General features: G+C 39.9%; 1 protein-coding gene and 1 long non-coding RNA gene across 2 annotated transcripts; one reads left to right on the forward strand and one right to left on the reverse strand.

Moving 5' to 3' along the window:
* Positions 1-17: 17 nt before the first annotated feature.
* On the forward strand, positions 18-23,856 carry LOC144068887 (neuronal cell adhesion molecule-like). The gene is made up of 31 exons (XM_077593802.1): positions 18-246; positions 9,456-9,580; positions 10,262-10,279; positions 10,492-10,597; positions 10,670-10,863; positions 10,934-11,056; positions 12,106-12,276; positions 12,373-12,420; positions 12,731-12,842; positions 13,286-13,470; positions 13,556-13,687; positions 13,761-13,904; positions 13,971-14,082; positions 14,215-14,529; positions 14,591-14,715; positions 14,874-14,903; positions 15,049-15,150; positions 15,256-15,453; positions 15,531-15,601; positions 15,674-15,899; positions 15,980-16,095; positions 16,623-16,836; positions 17,034-17,153; positions 17,232-17,408; positions 17,506-17,538; positions 18,315-18,383; positions 19,357-19,479; positions 19,572-19,727; positions 20,871-21,002; positions 21,801-21,879; positions 23,182-23,856. Exons 2-31 carry the CDS (start codon positions 9,472-9,474, stop codon positions 23,414-23,416), a joined length of 3,975 nt encoding a protein of 1,324 aa, XP_077449928.1. The 5' UTR covers positions 18-246; positions 9,456-9,471; the 3' UTR covers positions 23,417-23,856.
* Positions 9,413-16,771, reverse strand: LOC144068889 (uncharacterized). The gene is made up of 3 exons (XR_013298329.1): positions 16,584-16,771; positions 13,528-13,678; positions 9,413-11,032 (listed from the first exon to the last, which is right to left on the reverse strand). It is a non-coding gene; the product is annotated as an uncharacterized LOC144068889 (long non-coding RNA).
* Positions 23,857-25,673: the final 1,817 nt, after the last annotated feature.

Here is a 25,673-nt window from a genome sequence, read left to right on the forward strand (position 1 = left end):
TGTCGCCGCTGGATTTGGCAGCGGCGTGAGTTGGAGGAGGGCGGGAGGGAAGCGGAGGAACACCGAAGGTGAGGACCAGTCTGCTGCAGCAGTGGCCGAGAGGGACGGACGGACCACGGACGTGCGAGGCTGGCTGGACGCTATCCCTAATCATCACCCCTCCCTACCCTCCCCATCCTCCTGCCGGCATCGCACGCGGATCTGGGGCAACAGGGAGGACGCCACGGCCGACATTTACAGCAGGCGGTAGGCTTTGAACACCCATCTTTTATTTATGAGAAGATGCTAAGGGAATAATGGTGCAGTGCACGTTGATGGAAAGAACATGTCAAGAGAAAAGGAAATCATCTCAATCTGGATTTTAGTGAACGCTGCATCTCATGATGATAGTGAACGGACGGCCATCCCTGCAGGGGGATGCTTTTGTAGTGAGTGGAACTGGGTTGCGGGGGTCCGTAGTAGCTTCATTGTTGCAGCCGGCCCGGCTGTGAGCATTTTTTTCACCCCCCCAGTGTCATTTCACACACACAGACGGTGGAGATAGTATTTGCTCCATATGGGTCATCTTGACAGATGATTCACATGTTGGCTTTTTTTAAGGGAGGTTTTTGTTGTTGCAGGAAGGAAAAAATGTCATGCTAATGATTTTTGTGTCACTCCAGTTTCACTCTGGAATTGGAGGACATTTTGGAGTGGGAATTGTTGCAAATTGAGCCTTCACTTGTCTGATTTTTCAGCTACATATCAATCAAAAAGGTAATAAACAGTCCAAGCCGTGATGAGTTCAATTTACAGATTGCTTATAGTAATTGGCATTATCTTGGTTATTGTGTTAGTTTTTGTTAGGGATAAATGCTGGCAGTGTAGCCAGTTGTTGTTGTTGTTTTTCTTTTCAAAAAATGTCAATATTGAGTGGAATCGAGAGCAAAAGGGTTCAACGGGAGAGCCAATCGGTGCAAGTTATTTTTTCTTTGGAATAGAAGTAGTTTAGGTAGCTGTTATTGCTGACCAAGAGTTTCATTGATATCAGTGGTGGGCCGTCAGGGCCCTCAAGGCCTTCTCTGCTGGCCTAAGAAATATCTGAATCATATATTATATTTTGTCCATCAATACTTATGAAATAATTCCAAATTGTCTGTTAGCTTCCTTTCATTGCTTTCCCCCCTGGTTGCACTCCTTCCAGTTGTGTGTTTTCATATTGAAGCATTCAACCAATCACATTTCAGCCATTATTTTTTGCCAGGGTCAGAAATCTGCCTCAAGGCCTTCACAATCAGTTCTGCAGGCTCTACTGCATTAAACAAGCGTTGATAAGACTGTTGACCAATCAGATTTCGAGTTGGCAACACCACAATGCCTTCTCGCAGGTGTAGGGATACGTCATTGCCTTCTTGCAGGGGTAGGGATAAGTCATCGTTTTCACCAACTATGATTGGCTAGTGATTAGCCAGAGCTACCAAACTGTATTTGGAGCGAGCTGCACAAGCAAATATATTGATGTGAAAAGCTCCAGTATTTGTAATTAATCATTAAATGCTGCTAGGAAGTGGATTTTACTCCATTTTTGTGCATTGATTTATTGATTATTTTTTATGTGGCGCAGCTGTAGCTGCAGTAGAGGTTTTATAGCCATAAAATAGTTTTTGAGGGTTGGATTGATTCGTTGAAGGCGCTACGAGAAAATGCACGGACCGCCACTGATTGATATACATATACATGTCTTCATTTTCAGTTCCGCTTACCCACACAAGGGTGCTGGAGCCTATCCCACCTAGACACCCTGAATCAGTTGGCAGCCAATTGCAGGGCACAATGAAATGAACAACTATTCACACTCATAGCAAGAGCAATTTAGAGTGTTCACCCAGCAAGCCTAGCATGCATATTTTTGGAATGTGGGAGGAAACCACAGTACCTGGAGAAAACCCACGCAGAAATGGGAGTAGTGTACATTTTAGCATTCATTTAAGACAAATGTAGTCTTGACTGATTAGCACTTTAAAATGAAGAGTAGCAAAAGCTAGTTGTGTTGTAGTATTGTGCTTCATTAAAACATTGTATTACATTATCTTTAAATATTAGCCACACACTCGTTTTAAATTGTGTTTTTATTTTCATATTTTATTCAATCATCTATGTTTTATTTAAAAAGGAATATTTAATGTTTTTATCCCTTACATTTTAAAAAAATAAATACCCTATAAATACATATATTTTTACTTTACAATTTTTATTTCTAAAGTTAAGGGGGTACAGTTTTTTTGAAAACTATATTTTTAGAGTAAAATTACAGTTTGGGGTTAATGAATCGTCAATGTGGTGAAAAAATGAGTCAGTTCGCATTGTTTAAAATATACAGACATAGTATTAATAATAAGCTTTGGATACATCTTACCCTGTAATTTGGCCTCTGCCAGGAAGTCTTGACTTTACCACAAAAGTCTGTTGACAATTGTCACTGGCTTATATAAACATAAAATATCTTATGTATATAAAATAGGCTGCAGTGTGACATTGTATCACACATAAATCCTTTGGTATAGCAAACACACGTCATTGCAGGGAGTATGTCGGAATTTGACTGGAGAGAGGTTTACCTGTAAATATTTAGCAAGAAGAGATTTATTTTAAATTTTAAGACGGCATTTCGACCTGTGATCTCTGTTAAGAAATCTATATTTGAAGTAACTGAACTGAAACTCAACATTTTAGGTAAATGTCATTTGAAGAGTCTATATATATATATATATATATATATATATATATATATATATATATATATATATACATATATACATATATACACACACATACACACACACACATACATATATACACATACACACATATACACACATATACATATACATGCATACACATGCATACACATGCATACACATACATATAGATATATACACATATACATACATATACACAAACATATACACATATATACATACAGATACACATATACACATACATGCACATACACATGCACATACACATGCATATACACATACATTCACACATACACATGCACATACACATACATATACACATATACATTCACACATACATATACATGTACATATACCATTGAGCAACACCTACAGAATAAACGATCAAATACACATGCAAAGGATCAGTATATATTTTCAGCCAACAAAAGAAGCCTTATACTAAAAAAATGCTCCATTTTCTTTAAACTAATGTCCCTTAAAGTGGCATATTCATTTTGAAGAGCAGTAAATGAAATGTTTACTCAGATGAAGTGGTAGCCAATCCCTGGGTTAGGACCTAGGTTTATTTGCTTGCAGCTCTTCTCATTAGCACAGACAGCATTTTTTTCCCAGTGCTAAACTGCTGACTTGAGGCCTTTTGTGTAACCATGGCCGCAGCGTCCCTTTTTTTTTATACAGCTGGCTGGCTACTCTATCGGGTGAGAGACATTGAGGCTGCTTGAGTCGGCGATTTTTTTTTTTTTGACCTTCCATTTTGTGTTTTAAAGACATGTACCCCATCAAGCCCGATAGCTATCTAACCAGATCCATTTTCCTCTTTAAAAAGTAGCCGATTTATAATACTTTTGATGTAATTTCCTACCAAACTCTCCAAGTGAGGACCTAAATATTGGGTTTTTCCTCTGTCTACCCACCCACACACTTTGCCTATAGTTAGTCAATATTGGTCGTCTCCCAGACATCTTTTGGCTTCCTAGCCGGCCACTGTTTACACTCATTTCGTTTTGTCTGTTTCTGCCCTAGTTTTATTGTGGCCAAGATGGTCTCCAAGGGATATTTTGCCAATGTATCTTTGACATGTCTTGTCACTGAAGGTGTGGCTTTGCTTGATGAGGCCACTCGCGTCTCTGGGGGGATATCGTTTTGGAAGAACTGGACTTTGGGTTGAGTATGAATGAAGCTGGCAGTCTGTGCCATGTATTTCATACTTGAGGGCTTTTTGTACTGTGTTTTTGGAAATGTAAGACAAAAAAATGTCATGCATTACAGTTTATGATTTTGTCAGCCAAGACGCTCATCATCATGAAAATAAAAATTATCATCGACATGATATTTATGTCATTGTCAATGTAAACAACACTGGTGTGATTAGTCTTATAATCTGATTTTTTTTCCCTTTTGTATGTGGAAATAAATCAGATATGAATGCCATGTGTTTACATTATAAACTAGGGTCCCAATGCTGATTTTTGGGGAAAATATGTTTTTTCAAAACCAATATGCCGATCCCAAACACACATTTTTAGACCCGTAAATACAGTGTTACCTCGACATATGATCGTAATCCGTTCCGAGACTGAGATCGTATGTCGTATGTCCCAAAAAAAGGGAATTTGGCCAAAAGCCATATTTTAGTGCCTAGATACATGGTTAATCTAGCCCAATCCTCTTTTAACAAGATCAGTTCCCTAAGGGAGCTCGCGTATCCAATCGCGACCCAATCAGCCGTCAAAGGAACGCTGTTTCTTTTTCCGAAGCATCTCTGTGTGACATTTCTGATGACTTGGTCGTATGATACTGCAGAGGGATGTCAAGGGAGGGAAAGTGCGGGAACAAGAGATTTGTCCTTTTAACCTCTTGGCGAGGGACAAACATTTCCAAGGCACTGTAAATCTCTCTGATTCATCTTTGCTCTCTGTGCGCTTTTATTCCCGAGTGTCTGTTTGTGTTGCATCCAATCTGAAGGACGGACTGTTAAAAATAAAACGGCACTTGAAGAGTTTGGTTTTGTCACTTTGGGGCTCGGCAATATGACACACATCACCTAAATAAGGTCATTTATCGTGTTTTGGAGGAGCATTGAAACAGATGTTCTCTGATTGGCCCGAGGCTTACATCCAAAAATCTCATCACGTACACAGATGGCGGGCGCCGCGGGCTGCAGGTGCCACCCTTTTCATAATTGCGTCACTAAAATTACCGTCGCTTCGCAGCTACCTAAACGGCTAGCCTCTACGCTGGATAGGAAGCTAACAATACAGTCCTACTTTGCATCACAGTTACTATGATTATGCAAAGTATTATGTCAGATTCTTGATGAATACCTCAAAGAAAACTAGCCAAGTGAAGCTAAAATGTCCTCCAAATGTCCAATGCCGCAGGTCTTACGCAAAAACATCCAAATAGGAGCAATTTGCACACACAAACTTGCTCAGCAATGTCCGCCCTGCCTCAGTTTCCTTATCGCAGTCCTTTGCCCCCCTGTCACACGCTCAATGCTAACATATTCAGTCTCATGTCGCATGTTTATTCCCAGTAGGTCCATAAAAAAGTCCTTTCGACACCTCATTCATTCACAAACAGTAAATCCAAGTGCAACGGTCTTTTGTTCCACGCCGCCGTCTCTCATTAGACAAACAGTCATGATTATGTCGCGGTTTCATGCCTCGCTCTCAAGGGAATATTTCAATTTTCATAGCTATCCTAGGAAACGTCGCAAGGTGATCTATTAATACTTCTGTTGAATTTTCACAAGTACTGTATTTTCATGACTATAAGGCGCACATAAAAGTCTTAAATTTTCTCCAAAATAGACAGGGCGCCTTATAATCCAGTGCGCTTTATATATGGACCAATACTAAAATTGTTATCACGATAAAATAAAATGAATCAGTTGATAGGGTACACCGACTCCACTATTTTCCCGTAGACAAAGTACTGCACAGTGACTGCTGGGATATGGAGTAGTTATTTTGTCAATACACTCAATGGATTGTGGCCTGTATACATCGACATCAATACAGCTTGACAAAGCATGGAAAGCACCGTTGGAAAAGTTACGCTAGCTACCAGCTATCTACTATTTGTGAATGGATTGTGGCCACCTGGACAAACGTATAAAACTCAGCGTTTTCGATGACTAATTTGGACAATTGTTCAATTGAGACACAGAAAATTAGGACTTTGATGGATTTGTGGGTGATGATGACGTATGGCTAAATAAAGTACAACCGAACTCAGTTTTGCTTCTGTTGCCTTTTTAAAAACGTGTTTTTAGCGTGTGGGTGTAGCGTGCAAGAACTATATATCCCAGCAGTCACTGCGCACCGGAAACCGGAAAAGGAGTCTGGGGCTGCTTCCGGTAGCCAGCGCTATTGCGGTTAGATATTCATATATAATATATATGCGTCTATAAAACGGTGCGTCCTTTGTGTGTTTAAAATACAGAAATAGCACTCGTTACTGACACTGCGGCTAAAAATACGATGCGCCATATAGTCATGAAAATACGGTACATTTTTCCTTCACTTTCAGCTCAGATTGTTTTCTAATACATAGAAAGGTGGGTTTCAAAATGCTTGATAAACAAACCTTGTCCTAGGCTTATTTATCCAAATATGTTGCGAAAAATGAAATGTACTAACTACCTTCCATCGCTATGGCAATGTGCAAGCCTCTAATTTCTTCTTGGTGACATCTAAAACAAACGGATGGCATCTTTGATCACACATCCTATATGGTTTTGTTTCCATGGCAACATGTCACAGCTTGGGGCCTGCTTGCCATTCTCCTTCCAATCTGTCGTTCTGCAGCAGTAGCAGTAGCTACTCAGGAACACGTAGGCAGAGGGTCCCATCAATGCAAAGACCCCTTTCTTAACGTCCGGCGACCAAAAGTCCGGTGACCAAACGGCCAGTCACGGTCATGCTTTACCCTGATGTTGCTAAAAGTAATACAAATGGCTGAAGACATTGCAATTATTGATGAAAGATTTGTTCATTTACTGGAAAGTCCCTTAACGCCTAGCCTCGATAATATTGGACGGCACTCATTACACCAAAAAATGTTTTCGCTACTATCATAAGGAACAATATTTTCCAATATCAGAATTGGTATTTTTGGAGTATCTGACAGTATGAGATTCGGTCACAAGATGGGATTCGATCCAACAGTTGCATGTAAACAAAACATTTGTTATTAATATCGTTTTAGTACCCAAAAGTTTTCTGATTTATGTTATTTTTCGCAGGTCTGAAAATATGTGTTTGGGATCGGCATATTATCAGAAAAAAACATATCTTCCCCAAAAATCAGCATAGTTTGCATCCATAATGTAAACGCATGGCATACATATCCGATTTATCCTTTATTTTTGTAAATGGAGTATAGTAAAATGGCTTGTTTAGCGGATTAGTTTTGAACGGCACCTCCTATTACTTTTATCATTACCTGAAAAGTCACTGTGTTATGTTGAATGGCAAAAAAAAGATTAAAATGATACGCTCTTCGATGGTCCTACCCAATCTGCGAGTAATCCCAATGAACAGATGGCTGGGTGAGGAAAGGGAGGGTACCACTAGCTTGTTGCAGTATCAAATCTCCTCTCATCTCACCTCCCCTACTGACCCTTCTTCCTTCCTTCTCTTGACATTTCAGACTCCATTTTCCCACAGCCATGCAATCATGGCTTGATAACATCTGTCTCATCAACCCTATCAAACATTCTCATGTGCGATGTTTTGCCTTGAAACATTTTGGAGGAGTGTTATATAACAATATGTCCTGATTTGAGCCAAAAATAGCCGCTTTAAAATCACAGTCATAGCACTATGGTTTGTGTCATGACCATGGTAACAACGAACTACCCACTTTAATGGCAGTATACTTCACTGCGGCCATAATAGGGACTATAATTTGCGACTGGGACTACAAATCGACACAGTGGTACCTCGACATACGAGTGGCCCGACATACAAGAAATTTGAGATACGAGTAAAATTTTGGGCAAATATTTATCTTGAGATACGAGACAATTTTTGATATACGAGCAGACAGCGGACGCGAGAGGCTGCTCATAAGAACATCATGGCCACTGTCTCTCTCCCTGCAACTCCCTCGTGTAATGTCTCTGGTCGCAACTCCCTCTTTGTAATGTCTCTGCGAGCACTGGGCGGAGCATTGCATTTTTTCAGTGTTTTTTTCCTCGTTAGTCAGTGCGAATGACGTATATTCTACTTCTCGTGCGTTATCCTATTGTGAGGACATTTGTCTGCATCATTTTGGGAATATTTTTAAGGGAATACAAACTCAAACAACCCTAGATTTTGACTGAAAGTCAGTTTGGAGGCGGGGCAAAAAGAGCCAACCCGGCTGGGAGAAGAAAGGTATCAAAATATCAAACAAAATTAGAATTAAGTTGAGTGTTAGGTTCGATCAAACTTATTTTTGAGTGTGTCTGCATCGTAATCCAAGCTCATTTAAATTTGTTTATGTTATGTTACGAGCGCGTTGCCGTGCAAAAAGACCCCCCTTCGAAATCCGCATAATTTTAGTATTATTAAACACATTTTAGTACTATTAAACCACTAGTTACGTGTTACTTTGTTAATAGATGGCAAATTAGAAGAAATAAAACATTTTTTTCCAATCCAATATCCTGTTTTGGGTGTTTTTTCAGAGGGTTGGAACGAATTAATTTGTTTTTAGTTCATTTCAATGGGAAACGTTCGTTTGAGTTACGAGAAAATCGACATACGAGCTCAGTCCCGGAACAAATTAAGCTCGTATCCCGAGGTACCACTGTACTGTATAAAATCCCACTGCAACAATGAATGGGATTAGTTCCGTATAGTTGATTCGACGAATATTAAAATGTAGAAAATGTTGTCGCTTTGTGCCCTGAAGTATCCCTGCCATTTCAGCGCTATGCTGCCGGTAAACAACACAAGAGGACAATAGGTCGGCGCGTTCGTGGATATTAGAGAGACACGGCCCGCATCTCGCTGACCATCAGCACTTCCCAAAGCTGACGGGGATTCTGCGGATGATGCGAGAATGACCAACCGCCCCGGAATGAAGGGGGGAGTCCACTTTGTTATGTTAGCATAGCGCGCATTCGATGTAAACTCCCAACTCAGCAATTATTGGTGGGTTTTAGAGTCAGCTCCTTGAAGAGGTGATACAAAATGTTTGGGTTTTTTTTTCTGCAGAAGCAACGAAACAAAAACCGCGGTATTCCCAGATCGTGTGGGAAAAGTACAATATTATCTACGTTGTGTGCAACATGATCTATGTCGTATCTGTAGTCTGGGCATTTAACCTTGAGTTGGTGTGCCATATCTGTAAATATTTGGTTTGGACTTTTCGCTCAAGAATTTGGGCTATTTTTTCCCATGCAAATCTTTTGTACTACAGATAAAAAACATTTCTAAAATGCGATGTAAGATGAAGAGATAGCTTCTATTCTGGAGAGAAAAAAGGATGCATCGAGTGCTGCAGGGGGGCTTTTTAACCTTTAATTCTGACCTCTGAGTCAGAGGATGAGTTTATAGGCTCTCATATCAGGATTTTAGATGGAGATTGTTTATAATGTCTGTTGTAGGGAATTTTTTGTTGTCAGATGCAGGTTATATTGTTTTGTTGTTGTTTTTAGCATGGCTTGGATTACAATTGGATTACAGATTTCAATTCCAATTGTTTCATTCTGATTTGCAGGGTCAAGCCAGACAATATGGACGTTACCATGGGCAAGAATACAAAGAGGTCCGCTAGCTCTGGAGCTCTTCTTTTTATTATCTTCTTGAGTCACATGACATCCGCTCTGGAGGTTCCCCTTGATCGTAAGGATTTTTTAAATTTTATTCCTCATCCGTTTGAAATTGGATTAAATGATGTCTACTACAAAACCCATTGCCAGACTTTTGTTATAGCTATTTATTGTATGTCACTAATGCACAGGGTGACAACTCACTATGACGGTTTCTTATGTACAAACTGTACCTATAATAAATTCCCTATTTAAAAATACATTATGTTAGTCATTAGAAATCACTATGAAGGTTTCACCATGTTTTCTTACGTACAAACTGTACATATAATAAATTCCCTATTTAAAAAAACATGATGTTAGCCATTAGAAATTCTTTAGTTGAGTAAAATAAACTAAAAATATTAGCAGCTTGCTTTTGTTAGGATGGTTTAAAAGAGTACTAGATGATTTCTAGCATAAATTGGCCACAACTTCCTCATACATAATATTTTGGCCTCGAAGCTATAGCAATATTTTACAACCATCAACTCATAGGTATTTTACCTGAATTATTAGAGCTTGAAGTAATTAAAATAATGAAATACAATAAATTCATCTTGTAAATTAGGCCGTTCAGTGCCTTTTAAGCATTACAGGAAGCTCAATAAAAAGCTCTTTCACTCTGAAGCTGTGATCTGCAGGCCAATGCAAAAACTAACAGCTTTCTGTAATATTCTCTCACTGTGTCTGCGTTCTCCTGATGGACAAAAAGCTAAAGTCCTGGAAGGATGTAAGTTTGCACCAATTCTGACCTCTAGTGTGGGCTTTTTTTCTATTATTTTACTCGCAATGGTGCATGCAATCCCAGTTTGGTATTAAAACCCATTGATTTTTTGATGTCCTTTATGGCTTGCTGTGATGTGTCACTGCATGCTGTTTTTATCTTTAACAAACAAGAATGTTATGCTTATTAATAAAAAAAAAGAACACTTGTTTCTGCAGTGCCACAGCCCCCCACTATTACGCTCCAAACCCCAAAGGATTACATTTTTGACCCACGGGAGAGCATTGTCATCCACTGTGAAGCCAAGGGGAAGCCTCACCCCAAGTGAGAAACCTCACTCCCCCGCCAAAAATCACTTTAAACATCTTGTTGACTTTGCTGTATTTTTCTACTTAGCTTTTCTTGGACCAGGAATGGCAGCCATTTTGATGTGGAGCAAGACTCAAAAGTTCTCATGAAGCCTGGCTCGGGAACTTTGGTCATTGACATCAGTGGGGAAAAAGCCGAGGTTTACGAAGGGACGTACCAATGCGCAGCCCACAACGATCACGGCACGGCCGTCTCGAATAACATGGTCATCAGACAGTCCAGTAAGAATTCGTACCTGGATTGATGTTTGGGAGAAGGTGCTTGAGTGACTTCATGGTATCTGACTCGCAGGGTCTCCCTTGTGGTCGAAAGAAAAACTGGAGGCCATCACAGTACAGAAGGGGGTCTCACTGGTCCTGCAGTGCCGCCCCCCGGCTGGTCTGCCTCCTCCTGTCATATTTTGGATGGATAACAGTAAGTCTTTATGACGCGTAGACTTATTTTAAGGTATGCAAAAAAACAAAACAAAAAAGTCAACAAAGGATTTTTCGTTCGAGCTAAAAAAATAGCCAATGGTTGTTTTTACCATATCGGTTAAAATGCCATTTCAATTGGACTAATCATTGCACAGGTGTCAAAGTGGCGGCCCGCGGGCCAAATCTGGCCCGCCGCATCATTTTCTGTGGCCCGAGAAAGTAAATGATGAGTGCCAACTTTCTGTTTTATGATGAAATTCAAATGAAGAGTTTAGATTTATATTACATTTCCTGATGTTCCCCCTTTTAAATCAATAATTGTAATTTTTTAATCCATTTTCTGTGTTTTTAGTTCCAAAATCATTTTGTAAAATCTAAAAATATATTTAAAAAAAGCTAAAATCAACGTTATTTTAGATCTATAAAAAAATTCTAGAGGGCGCCAGAAGAGTGTAGCAGTGTGACCTACTGACCGTGAATTGTTAAAAAGCAGCTCTTTGCCCTTAGTCCATGTAACTTTCTGTTTTATGATGAAATTCAAATGGAGATTGTAGATTATTTCCTGTGTTTCCTCATTTTAAATCAATAATTGCAAACAATTTGTACTAATTTGAATGTCCAAAAATTATCGATTGATTAGCACGATCGAGAAAGCTGTCAATTAATTAATCGATTAATTTTGCCAGCCTAGTTGGAAGACATAACGGCCCACCGAATGTAATCCAAACTACCACGTGGCCCGCGACAAAAAAATGAGTTTGAATACAACACTTTTGACTTTTTGGATTTATAATCCGACAGATAAAATAAGCAACAATTTCCGATATCATTTTATAGTCCGACCCCCCAAGAAAATCCCACAATAATTTTTAACATAACAAATTGTTGAACAATTTCATTCTTTTAGCAGTGATGAATTACGTCATCAACATACAAATTGGCAAAATATAGTATTTACGATATCGACTGTCCGACTGATATATAAGATTGTCAACAATAGTTTTGACTTTACCGACTGAACTAAAATGTCTCTCTTAAAATGTTCAGTTTTCCAGAGATTACCACTGGACAATCGAGTCTCCCAGGCCCTCAATGGGGACTTGTACTTTTCCAATGTCCTCCCAGAAGACAACCGAAATGACTACATTTGCTATGCTCGCTTCCCATATACGCAGACCATCCAACAGAAGCAGCCTATCTCAGTCACGGTTCTCCAAAGTAAGTCCGCTAATGTGCTATTCATAAGAAAATCCTTGTCTCAAGATGAATTCTTTTTGTCCCTTTTGCACGCTTGTCATTTTTCTTCTGTTACAGTGGATACAATGAATGAGACCTCTTTATACAATCTCACTAACTTTAGTGGTGAGTGTTTCTGGTTCATGCCTGAAACCTGAGTGTCCATCTACTCCTGGCCCAACCTAAAAACTCAACCCTGCACTCATATTTTTAAAATTTAAAACAAACAAAAACAGGTTAAAGCTTAAAAGAATGAGGAATCAAAAATGACTCCTCCATTTGATCCCAAATTCAAGCTTTTCCCCCATTTTCTGACCTCGCTACCCACTTTGATGCCGTCAATGGCTTCTCTCATTCCTATACGTACTCCTTAACAGGCCAACGCCAGCATAACACTTTCGATCTGATCTTCTTTGCGCTCTTCTATTAAAATTAGCAAACCCGACGGGGGAGCGACGTCCCGGTTTCATGATGCCTCTGGGCGCCACCAGCACCAAGATGGTCCTCCGTGGGGAGACTCTTGAGCTTGAATGTATTGCTGAAGGATTGTGAGTCGATTTTTTTTCTCAATGCTTAAGATTGGCCTACTTAGAAATTCAGTCTTTAAAGAAACTTTAGGATTCAAACGTTCAAATGAAAGTGTATCTGAGGTGACAGTTTATTCCTAGGTATTTCAAAACTATCCCCCCCCCAATTTGTAAATGTTCTCATTTCATCTGAAGCAGTGGTCTCTAACTTGTAGCCTTGGAGACTAAGTTGAAATATAGTATTTTGCAGCCATCTATTTGACCAAATATTTTGCCAGGAGCGATTTCTAAAACTATTTAGATCATTAAATAAATATAATAAGGTAATCACTTACAAAAAAATATGTTAGCCAAAATGAATTAGCAATATTAGTCCCTTTTTGGGGGGAAACCTTGATTTGAAAAGTAAATAAATACTGTTTTCAGTGGAGAAACTCTAAGAGTAATAACAGTTATTATGGCAGGCCCACTCCAGACATGTCTTGGCAAAAAGACGGCGGTGAACTACCGACTAGTCGGGTTTCCTTTCTCAACTACAAGAAAACTTTGAAGATTTCGGATGTAAGTGAAGCCGACGCTGGTGACTACACCTGCACCGCCACCAACCACCTTGGCTCAGCACACCACATCATTAAAGTCACCATTAAAGGTAGGAACACCTTTGCTAAACCTCAAAATCCGACACACTAAAAAAAAATTTACTCACTCTTTTGTACTTCATTCGAATTCAACAGCTGCTCCATTCTGGGTCAGCGCTCCCAGAAACCTGATTCTCGCCCCAAATGAGACCGGAATCCTCACTTGCAGGGTCAGTGGAGACCCTAAGCCAGATATAAGTTGGTTTGTCAATGGAGTTCCTGTAGAAAGTGAGTACAATGCTTAGTACATATTATTCGAGTTTAAATTACGACTTTATTGATATGATATTTGACATGATAGACGCTCCCAAAGACCACACCCGCAAGGTGGATGCCGATACGGTGATTCTTAGCCGTGTACAGACCGGTTCCAGTGCGGTCTACCAATGTAACGCATCGAATGAATTTGGCTACCTGATTGCCAATGCCTTTGTTAGTGTACTCGGTAAGTCCGAATCAGTGTTCCTATTGTGTTTCATGAGCCTAATGGAGATTTGATTTGATCGTGTAGCTGAACCCCCGAGAGTGCTAACTCCCCCAAACCAAGTGTACCAGGTCATCACCAACAGCCCTGCTTTGCTACATTGCGCAACTTTTGGCTCACCGATACCAATCATCACATGGTAGGAACTACATTCACAAAACTCTACTTCGTTTCATTTGATTGGTGTTATGGTTTGTTTTGAAAGTGTAGCGTTTAGTTTGCTTCGAATTGTTTTGAGAAACATCTCTTTAATGGACACTGTAATTGCTAGGTTTAAAGATAGTCAAATCAGCATCAAAAGCCAAGACCCCTATGTGATCCACGAGAACGGCACTCTGGAGATCAATGTGGCACAGTCGCAAAACAGCGGCAAGTACACGTGCATTGCCACCAACAACCTTGGCATCAAAGAAAACCATGTCTTCCTGGAGGTGAAAGAGCCGACACGCATCCTGAAGCAACCCGAATACAAGGTGGTACAGCGAGGCATGAGCGCCGTGTTTGAGTGTAAAGTCAAGCACGACCCGTCTCTGGTCCCGACAATGACCTGGCTAAAAAACAACGGCGAGCTACCTGATGACGAAAGGTAGACTTGAACGCCGCATGTCTTTCGATGAATTGAGGTCAAATCATTCTATTTTTTATAGGTTTGAGGTGGACACAGACAGTCTAATCATCAAAGATGTCACCGATGAAGATGAAGGCACTTACACATGTATCATGAACACAACCCTGGACCAGGACTCTGCTAGGGCTACACTCACTGTCGTCGGTACTTTTGCTTTTTTTTATTCTACCGCACCAACGTTGAGATTGCCATGCTTCTATTTTTAGAATTGACCACGTTTTCCCAGCTTTTTTTCTGCCGCCTCAAGTATGTGTCACTTATACTAACTTTGTGTCTTCTACTCTTGATTCTTGCTCTCTCAGAGGCTACTCCTACTCCAGCTCTTGTCTACGGTAAACCAACACTGTCCACAGTGTAGTCATGTACTTTGTACTCTTAAACCTTCATCCTCCTCTGACTAACATTTCATTTACGTTGTTGTACTTGATCGAGTGGTTTTTTTCCCCAGTAAATTTCAGTAATTCTTCATTTTCACAGAGATACCTGACCCACCCACTGATCTGGAACTGACTGACCAGACTGACCGTAGTGTGCAGCTGACTTGGATTCCTGGAGATGAAAACAACAGTCCTACACAAAGTATTTCATATTTAAATTAAACCGAACAACGGAATTTTGATGGTTTTAGGTCTGACATCATGTATGTTGTAACGTGCAAGGTGAATGGTCATTTTCTGTCTCAAGAGTTCTTGATCCAGTACGAAGATTTGCTACACCAGCCCAGCCTCTGGGTCAATCTGACAGAAGTTGCTGGTATGAGCAACAAGGCGCAACTGGATCTCTCACCCTATGTTTACTACTCCTTCCGAGTTCTAGCGAAGAATAAAGTGGGCTACAGCCAACCCAGTCAGCCGTCGCGGCAGTACAGAACCAATCCAGCAGGTAGCTAGCTAGCTACAGGGATACTACTTTGGTAAAAATGTCAACTTAGCCTATCAATGCTCTCTTTCAATTTCAAGCCCCTGATGAGAATCCATCAAATGTTCATGGAGAAGGAACAGAACCTGGCAACCTGGTCATCTCCTGGACAGTAAGGAAATACAATAATATGCCAGAGAATGAGTTAGGCAGCTAACCCACATGAACTGAAATGTCTCCTTAGTCGCTAACAGGATTCCAGTCCAATGGGCCCGGCCTTGAGTACAAGGTGCTGTGGAGACAGAGGGACGTGGATCAAGATTGGTCCTCCAAGACAGTCGCCAACGAGTCCCATTTTGCGGTGTTTGGGGTTCCCATCTATGTTCCCTATGAGATCAAAGTTCAAGCGCTCAACGACTACGGCAACGGGCCAGAGGCTGAAGTTGTCGTTGGATATTCGGGGGAAGACTGTGAGTGAACATTTTGTTTCAGTTTCCCACAAAAGTCACCAACTCTTTCCTAAGTGGTTCCTATTCACGCTGCACTTCAGTACCTCTATCTGCCCCTGATGGCATCCTGGTCACGGTTCACAACAGCACCATGGCAGAAGTGCATTGGGAGCCGGTGTCCACCAACTCAGTCCGTGGGAAACTAAAGGGCTACAAGGTATGATTCAGACCTGGCCGGGAACAAATAAAATGGAAAACCTTGACTGAAGGAAGGTTGTGTACGCATTAAATCACTTTAGTAGCTTGACATGTGAAGGACCATGCGCCACTAGCTTGTCATATTAACCCTGACACTTGAGTTGCTTGCAAAATAAGAATGTCAGGGCCAGACTAACAGATCAGAGACAAACTATATTGTGATGTAATATCATACTGTTTTAAAAAAAAAGGTTTGGTATTAGTGTATGTATGCCAGTATGAAAATGTATGCAAAAAAACCCCAGATAATTTGTTACTGTGTGTCTTTTCCAAATAGCTAAGTACACAAGAGAAAGAATTGAATAGTTAGCGTAGAAACTACCTTGGTAACATAAGGTCTCATTAGCTTAGCAAGATACAAAGTTACAGCAATTTGTCAAGTTCTTTCCACCTTGGCAGCAAGAACACAGATTTTTACTTAGGTCACCGTGAATGTATTCATCTAACCTCCAAAAACGTCAAGGAATTCTTCAAAATTCCATCCAGGTGTACTTCCGTCGTGAGCGGGGCTTGCATGAGACTGAGGAAGACCTGGATCAAGAGTCGCAAGAGCAGGTTCTGACTTTCAGTGGAAACCGGACGCAGGGACATCTGCCTGTCCTCGAGCCGTACAGTCTTTACAAGATCTTTATCAGGGTCCTAAACAGCAAAGGAGAAGGTCCTCAGAGTCAACAAAAGCTATTTGAGACACCTGAGGGAGGTTTGTACACCATGTTTAGCCTATGTTCCTTTTGTTTTGTTTTTCCAACGGAATTAAGGCTGGGAGAAATACTGCAATTTTTGCCACCTACTTCTAAGTGACAGAACAAGCTCATTCCCAATTAACTTAAGGAGTACATACACCCAATAACCAATAACACAGGAAGAGTAAAGTCAGATATTCTTGTTCTCAATCAGTTCCAGGACCACCTTTTCTAAAGTTCCTAAATCCCAGCTTGGACTCTCTGACTCTGGAATGGGACCCCCCAATCAAGAAAAACGGACGGCTAATAGGATATACACTAAAATACCTGCCAGGTACCAACGACCATTTCACCTCTGCATATTTTTTTTTTTAAAAACAGACGCATTACTACTCTTTTCTGATTTTCTCAGTCATTAATAACACTGAAACGGGGCCAGCCAATGTGATGGATTTTCTGGCGAATGAGACCACCGTGACGCTGGACAACCTGAACACAAGCGTCCTCTACAGGGTGTATCTGAGTGCAAAGACAGTCATAGGCGCTGGCACTAACGTCACTAGAGAGGCATCCACCATTACGGAAACGAGTGAGTTAACTTATTTCATCTTATTCCGAAAAAAGACAAACCTCTCATGAGGTTCTACCACTTGAGCCACTATGTCTTTTTTTCCTTCTCTTTGAAGCTCATACTCGTCCTACTGTCGAGATGGGCAAAGGTAACCAGCAAATGAGTTCATTTTGCATGAGTAAAAATACTACAGAGTATAATCTTTTATTGGAAGTAAAATCCTACTCAGAATGAGTAGGAGCATAAAGAAGCAATATCTAAGACTGGTGGCTAGAAATTGTACTGCAGCTAGGATCAAAATGAAGCTCCCTTTCCCTAGTGCTGCGCAACTAACAAATACAATTTCTGAAATTGTGAAATTGCGTCGGTAGCATGTTGTGCTGCTCGGTCTACCTTGTAGTACAAGTACACACAAGTGCTCGTGCTGGGAGTATTAGTACATATACTTGTAGTACAGGTACGCGTGTTTGTAGTGCAAGTACCCACATTTGTAGAACCAGTACATGCAAGGGTATTAATACACGCAATAATTATTTATATATATATATATTTACTTATACTACAAATCAAATCAAAGGCTTTTGCACAAGTACATGTAATTGGAATACAACTATAGATGAGTACAATTCAATTCACTTTTTTGAAGTAGAAGTTAACATGATTGTAGTACAAACAAACCGAAATTTTACGGACTGACTTTTAAAATGTGAAAATCTCCACTTAACCACGTTAGACATGTATTTCTTTAGTGTCTTTAGGGGCAATGAATGACTAATTAAAATGCAAAGCTTACTTATTGCTCCTTTAATATCGTATTTTTGCATCAACCCTAATCCTATAACAATAAAATAGCATGCTGTCTGCACGTTAGCATGAAAACAATCACTTTCTTGAGTTGTCTCACTATTTACCGTCTTCTTTCAGCCTCCACAGAGCCCCCTCCTCTCCCAACTTCCCTTGTCACTCCGTCTGCGCACCCCCTGCTTCCAAAGGGTACACCTTACTTGTGGAACATTTATTTCCCTTAAGAATTGAACCAACTCAAACCGTTAAAAGAACTACATTACTTACAAAAATTGGGGATATTAAGCCGAGTTATGACTTCTTCTAATGCCAAATCTAAAAAAAAAATTCTTTTAGTAAGCTAGCTTAACATCTACCTGCTCTCCCTCAGATTTGTTTATCTATCTATCTGATCTATTTTTTTATTCCGTTATAAAATCTTATTTGTCCATTTTCTATTCCTTCGAGGGGTTTCTTTTTGGGATTTTTGCTAATATTTGTTTGGAATCTTTTTTTCCATTGTCTATGGCTCTTTTTATGATAGTATTATGGTACTCGGACGATTCGCCGAAAGACGTTTCGCCGATGGACGTTTGGCCGACGGGCAGTTCGCCGAACGGACGTTTCGCCGAAACGGGATTTCTGGATTTACAATTTCATTACAGTAGTACTTACTGTTACTAATACTTTATTTTCTCTATTTCTTCTGTCACGTACTGTTCTGCGTGATCTCCAAATGGCTACTACTTTAAACGCAAGGATAAAATAAAAAAATATACAAAATTGGCAGCACATTGTAGTACATACTTGTATTTAGAAATATGTCCAGAGGGGGGCAGTACATGCACGTGTTATTCCTAAATGAATGTTATCTGTAACGGGCCATATATGACCCGCGGGCCGAGGTTGAAAACACACACGATCCGGGGGTGGGGCGAGCGCACGAATCCCGTTTCGGCGAAACGTCCGTTCGGCGAAATGTCCGTCGGCCAAACGTCTTTCGGCGAATCGTCCGGTCACGTAGTATTATACGTTTTAATGAATTATTTAATTGTATTACATAACAAAATGAGCACATTGGATGTCAAATAAGAAATTCCTATGAACTGAATATCCCTAACTTTTCACAGTACTAGTGTATTGATGCCACATTTTGTTATAAAAATACTTTTTGTGTACTTAGCACCTTCTGTGGGCCCCGTATTTGGCATAGTGAACACATCAGTCTCGGACGAATACGCTCTGATCACTTGGGAATACTTGGGCCACCATAAGAACATTTATGTGGAATACACGGTAGAAAACAGTAAGGATCACCATCGCTGTTGAATGTACTACAATCTTACAAATGATTTGGGAAATAAACGCCTCTTCTCTACCCGCAACTTTCGATTTCAGGTAAAGAGGACTGGAAAAGGGAGTCGGTAAATGGCTCTCACTCGCATATTTTAAAAGGTTTAAAGCCGGGGACATCCTATAGGGTGCGTGTGGTAGCGCGGGACCCGGGCGGGTCCACACTTCACACCACGAATGAAGAGGTGGTAACAGTGCCAGGTGAGGCGGCATGCCTCAACAACGTTCAGTAGTTAATCTTTTTTCTCATTACCCTAATTTATCATCCACATTTCACGTAGAGAGGCCTTATTATTTCACTTATTTCATTGTATACACCAGTGGCGGGCTGTGCATTTTGGGGTAGCGCCTTCTGCTATCGGAATCAATCCAACCCTCAAAAACTATTTTATGGTGATGAAACCTCTATTGCAGCTACAGCTGCGACACATACAAAATCATCAATAATAACCTCATACAATTGAAATATTATTAAGGAATATAGCCATATTTTACTCACCAAAAATCCTTTTTAATTGCACACAATATCCATCCTCCTTTCTTTCCTCCTTATTTTCTATCGGCATCGAAGCTAATGCTGAAAGTTGAGCGTGTCCTGTCGTGTTTCTGCCATAGTCCGTCTTGAAAATGGCTTTAAATTAACACAACAATATATTTGCTTGTGCAGCTTGCTCCAAATACAGTTTGGTAGCTGTCTCGTAGTTAGCACACTGAAAGTGGCGCACACACCCTTTTCCCGGATGTAACAGGCTTGCTAGCGAGTTGACAGCCCTTTCTTAATGATGTCCATTTTTTTCTGGAAAAGTCTGTCTGGAAAATAGCTTTGTGAGCAAATCTGCAACCAAATCCATTTGTTTTCCTCTGTCGGCCATTGTGGGTGGAGTTTGCGATCTCTGGCTGCTTTTAAAAGCAACAGTCTAGTTTAAAGCAGCAGAGCCTGCAGAACTGATTGTGAAGGCTTTGAGGCAGATTTCTGATCCTGGCAACAAATAATGGCTGAAACGTGATTGGTTAAATGCTTCAATATGAAAACACACATCTGGAAGCAGTGCAACCAGGGGGTAAAGCAATGAAAGGAAGCTAACGGACCATTTGGAATAATAAATATTGATGGACAAAATATAATATACGATTCAGATATTCCTTAGGCCAGCAGAGAAGGCCTTGAAGGCCCTGACGGCCCGCCACTGGTATACACTCATCTTGGACTACTGTAGCAATAGCTCAGCAGTCAGCGCGCTCGACTACCAAAATGACTTCAAAAAAATCCACCATGATTATCTATAGCACAGTGATATAAATAAATATTGTCTATCCAACAACCTCGACTTTGTGCATTTTTAGCCATACCCAGTCGCCATGTGGACATCGCCACCCAAGGCTGGTTCATCGGGCTAATGTGCGCCATCGCCCTAATCATCCTGGTGCTCCTCATCGTTTGCTTCATCAAGAGGAACAAGGGCGGGAAATATCCAGGTATTTGTACTCTCAAAAGTCTTGATATTCTTTTGATAAATGCTGCACTCTGCTCACAAAATGTACACATGTCAAAACTAGAACGACATGCCAAAATTTTGAGAATCTAGTTTGCATCTAGTTCTTCATCAACGGGAGTCGGCATGTTACGATGTCTTCACCCTACCACGTTTGGACTTTACGACGCCCGTGCCTCGTCCGCCATTACGCAGCATTAAACCCTAGTTTCTGATGACCTAGTGCAGGGGTGTCAAACTCGGGTTGGTTCGCGGGCCGCATTAACGTCAACTCCATTTCATGTGGGCCGGCCGGACCATTTTAGATCTAATATTTAGATTTATTTATTTTAATTGGATTAAAAGAACTGGATCAAAAGCCCTAAATAGTCAGTTTTTATAGATCTATTCTAAAGCAATGTTTATTTGAGCTTTTTTTTCTTAGTAATGGAACATTTCTTTTAATCATGTTTTTCATTTCAAATGGAAACAAAATATATTTTTTAATCATGTTCAATATTAAAGTGGGAAATGGAAAATATCTATATATTTATTTTTAGATCTTACAAAATGCGCTTTGAACTAAAAACAGGGGAAAATCAGGAAATGTACATCTATAATCATTTGAATTTGATCCTAAAACAGAAAGTCGGAACTCATGATTTACTTTCTTGGGCCGCACAAAATGATGCAGCGGGCCAGATTTGGCCCCTGGGCTTCCGCTTTGACACCCTTGACCTAGTGCATAGTGCTTGTCTGTGTTTGTCAGGAATGATCTGATGAACTGATTGATTTTATGCAGTAAAAGAGAAAGAAGAAGCCCACCAAGACCCAGAAATCCAACCAATGAAGGAGGATGATGGCACATTTGGAGAATACAGGTGAGTGGAATAAGCTTTTTTAAAATTCCCATTTAACATAGTATTTTCACTATTTGTATATATAGAACGTTGCACCAAGCTGCAGAGACCCCCCAATCGCCGGACGCCTATGCCAAAAACAACATAGAGGCAAGGCCTAATCGAAACAAACCTAACAACCAACTAATGAGCAAATAGCAGCAAATAGCATCTATTTTTTTGGTCATCTTAATCCTCTTAATGCCATTCACTCGTAGCTTTAGTGCATTGAATTATCATTCAATTGTTCTTATAGGATTTGAGTCTTAAAATCCACTTGTTTTTATCTGGATACACCGTGTTAAAGGTGCTATGAAATGGTGAGCATGTCGAAAAAATGGAAATGACTGCACTATAATGTAATTTTACATTGGGAAAATAGATGAGATGGTCAAAGCGGTCTGTTTTTTTAATATTCCATACTTCACCCAAAACTGTGCATTAGTGGACGCCACTCTTTTTCAGCAATTTTGCTTGTGATGTCACAACCAGAATTGATGACCATTTCTAGCTTTCCAGTGCTACATTAGCCAGTTAACTAGCTGGCACATGTTGACAAAATCACAGAACCATCACACGGCAATAAGAAAATATAAACATAATTTTTGAATGGATCTGTGTCCAAAATATGGTCTCCTATCATTTTAACAGTGGCGGTCCGTGAATTTCCTAGAGACGCCTTCAGCTGACGGAATCAATCCAACCCTCAAAAACAATGTTATGGCTATAAAACCTCTACTGCAGCTACAGCTGTGACACAAAAAAATCATCAATAATAATAATCTCATACAATTGAAATATGATTTAGGAATATAGCCATATTTTACTCACCAAAAATCATTTTTAACTGTACACAATATCCATCCTCCTTTCTTTCCTCCTCATTTTCTATCGCCATCGAAGCTAATGTCGAGCCTATCCTGTCGTATTTCTGGCAAACGTTTTTACTCGATTTAGTGCTGAAAATGGCGCACAATGCACCACTGCATTTTAACATCACTTGTTTGTAACATTTCTACTAGCATTAAAAAAAAAAACTATAAAATGATTCAGGAATAAAGCCACCTCAGCAAGGTTTGTACAGTGGTACCTCGACATACGATCTTAATCCGTTCCGGAACTGAGATCATATTTCGATCTTCTCGTAACTCGAACGAACAATTTTCATCCTACCTCGAGCATGTCGTAGGTAGAGCTGATCGTAGGTCGAGGTACCACTGTATTAAGTTTCAACCATCCTGCACATTTTGTATTATCAGGTTCCAAACTCTTCTCGTTTTACAGCGACACTGAGGATCACAAGCCACTCAAGGGGAGCCGGACGCCATCTAACGGCACCGTGCGTCGCGACGAGAGCGACGACAGCCTGGTGGACTACGGGGAGGGCGGCGACGGCCAGTTCAACGAGGACGGCTCCTTTATTGGCCAGTACAGCGGGAAGAAGGAAAAAGACACGCACGAGGGCAACGAGAGCTCTGAGGCGCCCTCGCCCGTCAACGCCATGAACTCTTTCGTCTAGCCCCGCCCGGCGTCCTCTGCGGACAGCTTAACTTTTACCGCGGTGGTTAATCGCCTTCCCCTTATCACCACTGTCGCACCTCTTGAGAAAAAAACTGGGCAAAGACTCTTTAGAGCAATATAGAAAAGAATGTATCGGGAGATTTGGCTGTACGAGTGAGTGAGAGTGCGCCATTGGATATCCTTTGCTAATCATTTCCAAACAACCGCAATGCATCCAAACACCGAATAAAAACCACACGTTAATGGGATGCCAGGGGTGAATAACTGCAGAAATAGGGGAAATAAAACACTCACCAGCCACAAAAGTATGCACAATTTCATGATCAGTCATCAGTGAGCTATAAAATGTCACTGGCTAAGAAAAATATAAGTCAATAAATATTGTATTTTCCGGACTATAATTCACATTTTTCAGATGTTTATGCACGTCGTCGCTTTTATTTTTTTAAATTTTTTTAGCTTGACAAAAAGAAAATTGAATAGTAGCATCATTTGATAATTTGGTGTCAAAATCAATTTCATAGGAAGCTAGTACTACTATTGTATTATCCACTATTTAACACAGAAAGAGTTAATTCAGCAAAAACCTTGGCGTTGAAGCCACTTTTACTTTTTTGGATAATTCCATATTTCAACATCATGAAAAAAGTTCGATTTATAGTCCGAAAAGTAACTTTATCGACTAAAACAGATTAAATTAGAAAATGCAGTTTTTCCAAATGTAATGCCCGCTGATGTGCATTTATTGATCACTTTAAGAAACAAGAAAAGTATGTTCCAAATGTAACGTGGAAACTTCAGTGCAAGGTCGAAGCTTTTTTTCCTAGTAGTAGCACTTCATCGAATCATACGAATGATGAATATGGAAAAGTTGTTACAGTTGACACTCTACGGTAAATTTGTTGTGCTGTTTACAAACAAATGTGGGTGCATGAGTGCCAACGTGTGTCCGTTTGCGCACGTGCATGTGTAAACGTGCGTTCCGCCTCTTTCCTTCCAGGATTCGTCTGCTCATCCTCACAGATTTTTTTTCCCTGCTATTTATCATAACTTGCATCAAGTTTTTAGGTCGTATCCAATTTCCCTGCATTTTTATTTTGTAAATAACCCGTTTGACCAGAGTGTGGAAATAAGACAACGTGCATTATGGGTAGTGTGACAAAATGAATATTTCCAGTTTTCATTTGCTGTGATATTTTTACTCAACTCACAAGATCGATATGAGATTATTTTGGTGACACTTGTCTTGTTCACACACCTGTTTTTTTTCTTCTAAATATGAATATAGACACGGTCACATGATTTAAAACCTGACTGGAAAAACCACAATGTTACACGACAGTTCCAGTAATATGTAGAAGATATTATACGTGAGAAGCATGAGAGAGGACGTTGAATGGTTTAATCTTCGGTATTACATGGCAAAAAAATATTTTGTATTGCAAATGAAGTGAAAACAGGGAAAAGGTATAATAAATGTTGGCTTCAAGATTTCAAAATCGGCATTACGTACCGTCTATTTATACATGAATACAAATGAATAATACATTTTGATGAGTTGATGAGAATGTGATGGGATCATTTTCATATTTTTTCTTCAATTTAATTGTTTTACCTGTGTTGTAGTGATTTATTCATTTGTTTAAATATACTTTACTAAACGTTAATCTTTAAAATAGTGATATTTGCGATTATTCAATAATTTTTGAAGGGTTTCCAATGAATTTCCTAGCTGCGTCAAATAAATCTCTAAAACGATGATTTTATGGTGCTTATATTGGGAAATATTTGATTATTTACGAACAATTTATGGAAAAAATATTGCAATTGGACACACCTCATTCAAACAGTTAGCAAAACGTTAAATCCAATCCAAGAAATTTATAAAAGAATGTCCTTTTCAAAGATAATGCTATCAAATGAATAAATGACATAAAATATTGTGTCATAATTTCCATTTGCAGGCCTTTTTTTCTATCACATGAATATCATTTATAAGGCTAGATATTCAAATCGGAATTGCGCTAAAATAGACCTTTAACATGCTGAACTGTCAAGGGTTTCAATTGGCTGAAAATTGCGCAATTTATAGCTATTTTCAAGGTATAAACGCACCATTGATTTGAACGTTAATATTGAATGACCATGACACAACATGGCCGACAAGTCACGACGCCGTCTCCTGTTGTTTTACAGCCCGCATCAGAATTAGAATTTTATAGCTCTCCCTCTCTCTCTCTCTCTCTCTCTCTCTC

The sequence above is a fragment of the Stigmatopora argus genome, chromosome 23, assembly GCF_051989625.1.
Source record: "Stigmatopora argus isolate UIUO_Sarg chromosome 23, RoL_Sarg_1.0, whole genome shotgun sequence".
Classification (NCBI taxonomy): domain Eukaryota; kingdom Metazoa; phylum Chordata; class Actinopteri; order Syngnathiformes; family Syngnathidae; genus Stigmatopora; species Stigmatopora argus.

Bases quoted from the DNA above. Each gene is read 5' to 3' on its own strand.
- LOC144068887 (XM_077593802.1), top strand. From the start codon at position 9,472: ATGGACGTTACCATGGGCAAGAATACAAAGAGGTCCGCTAGCTCTGGA. The intron at 14,083-14,214 runs GTAGGAACTACA...TGTAATTGCTAG, and splicing joins CCGATACCAATCATCACATG to GTTTAAAGATAGTCAAATCA. The intron at 19,480-19,571 runs GTAAGGATCACC...TTTCGATTTCAG, and splicing joins GGAATACACGGTAGAAAACA to GTAAAGAGGACTGGAAAAGG.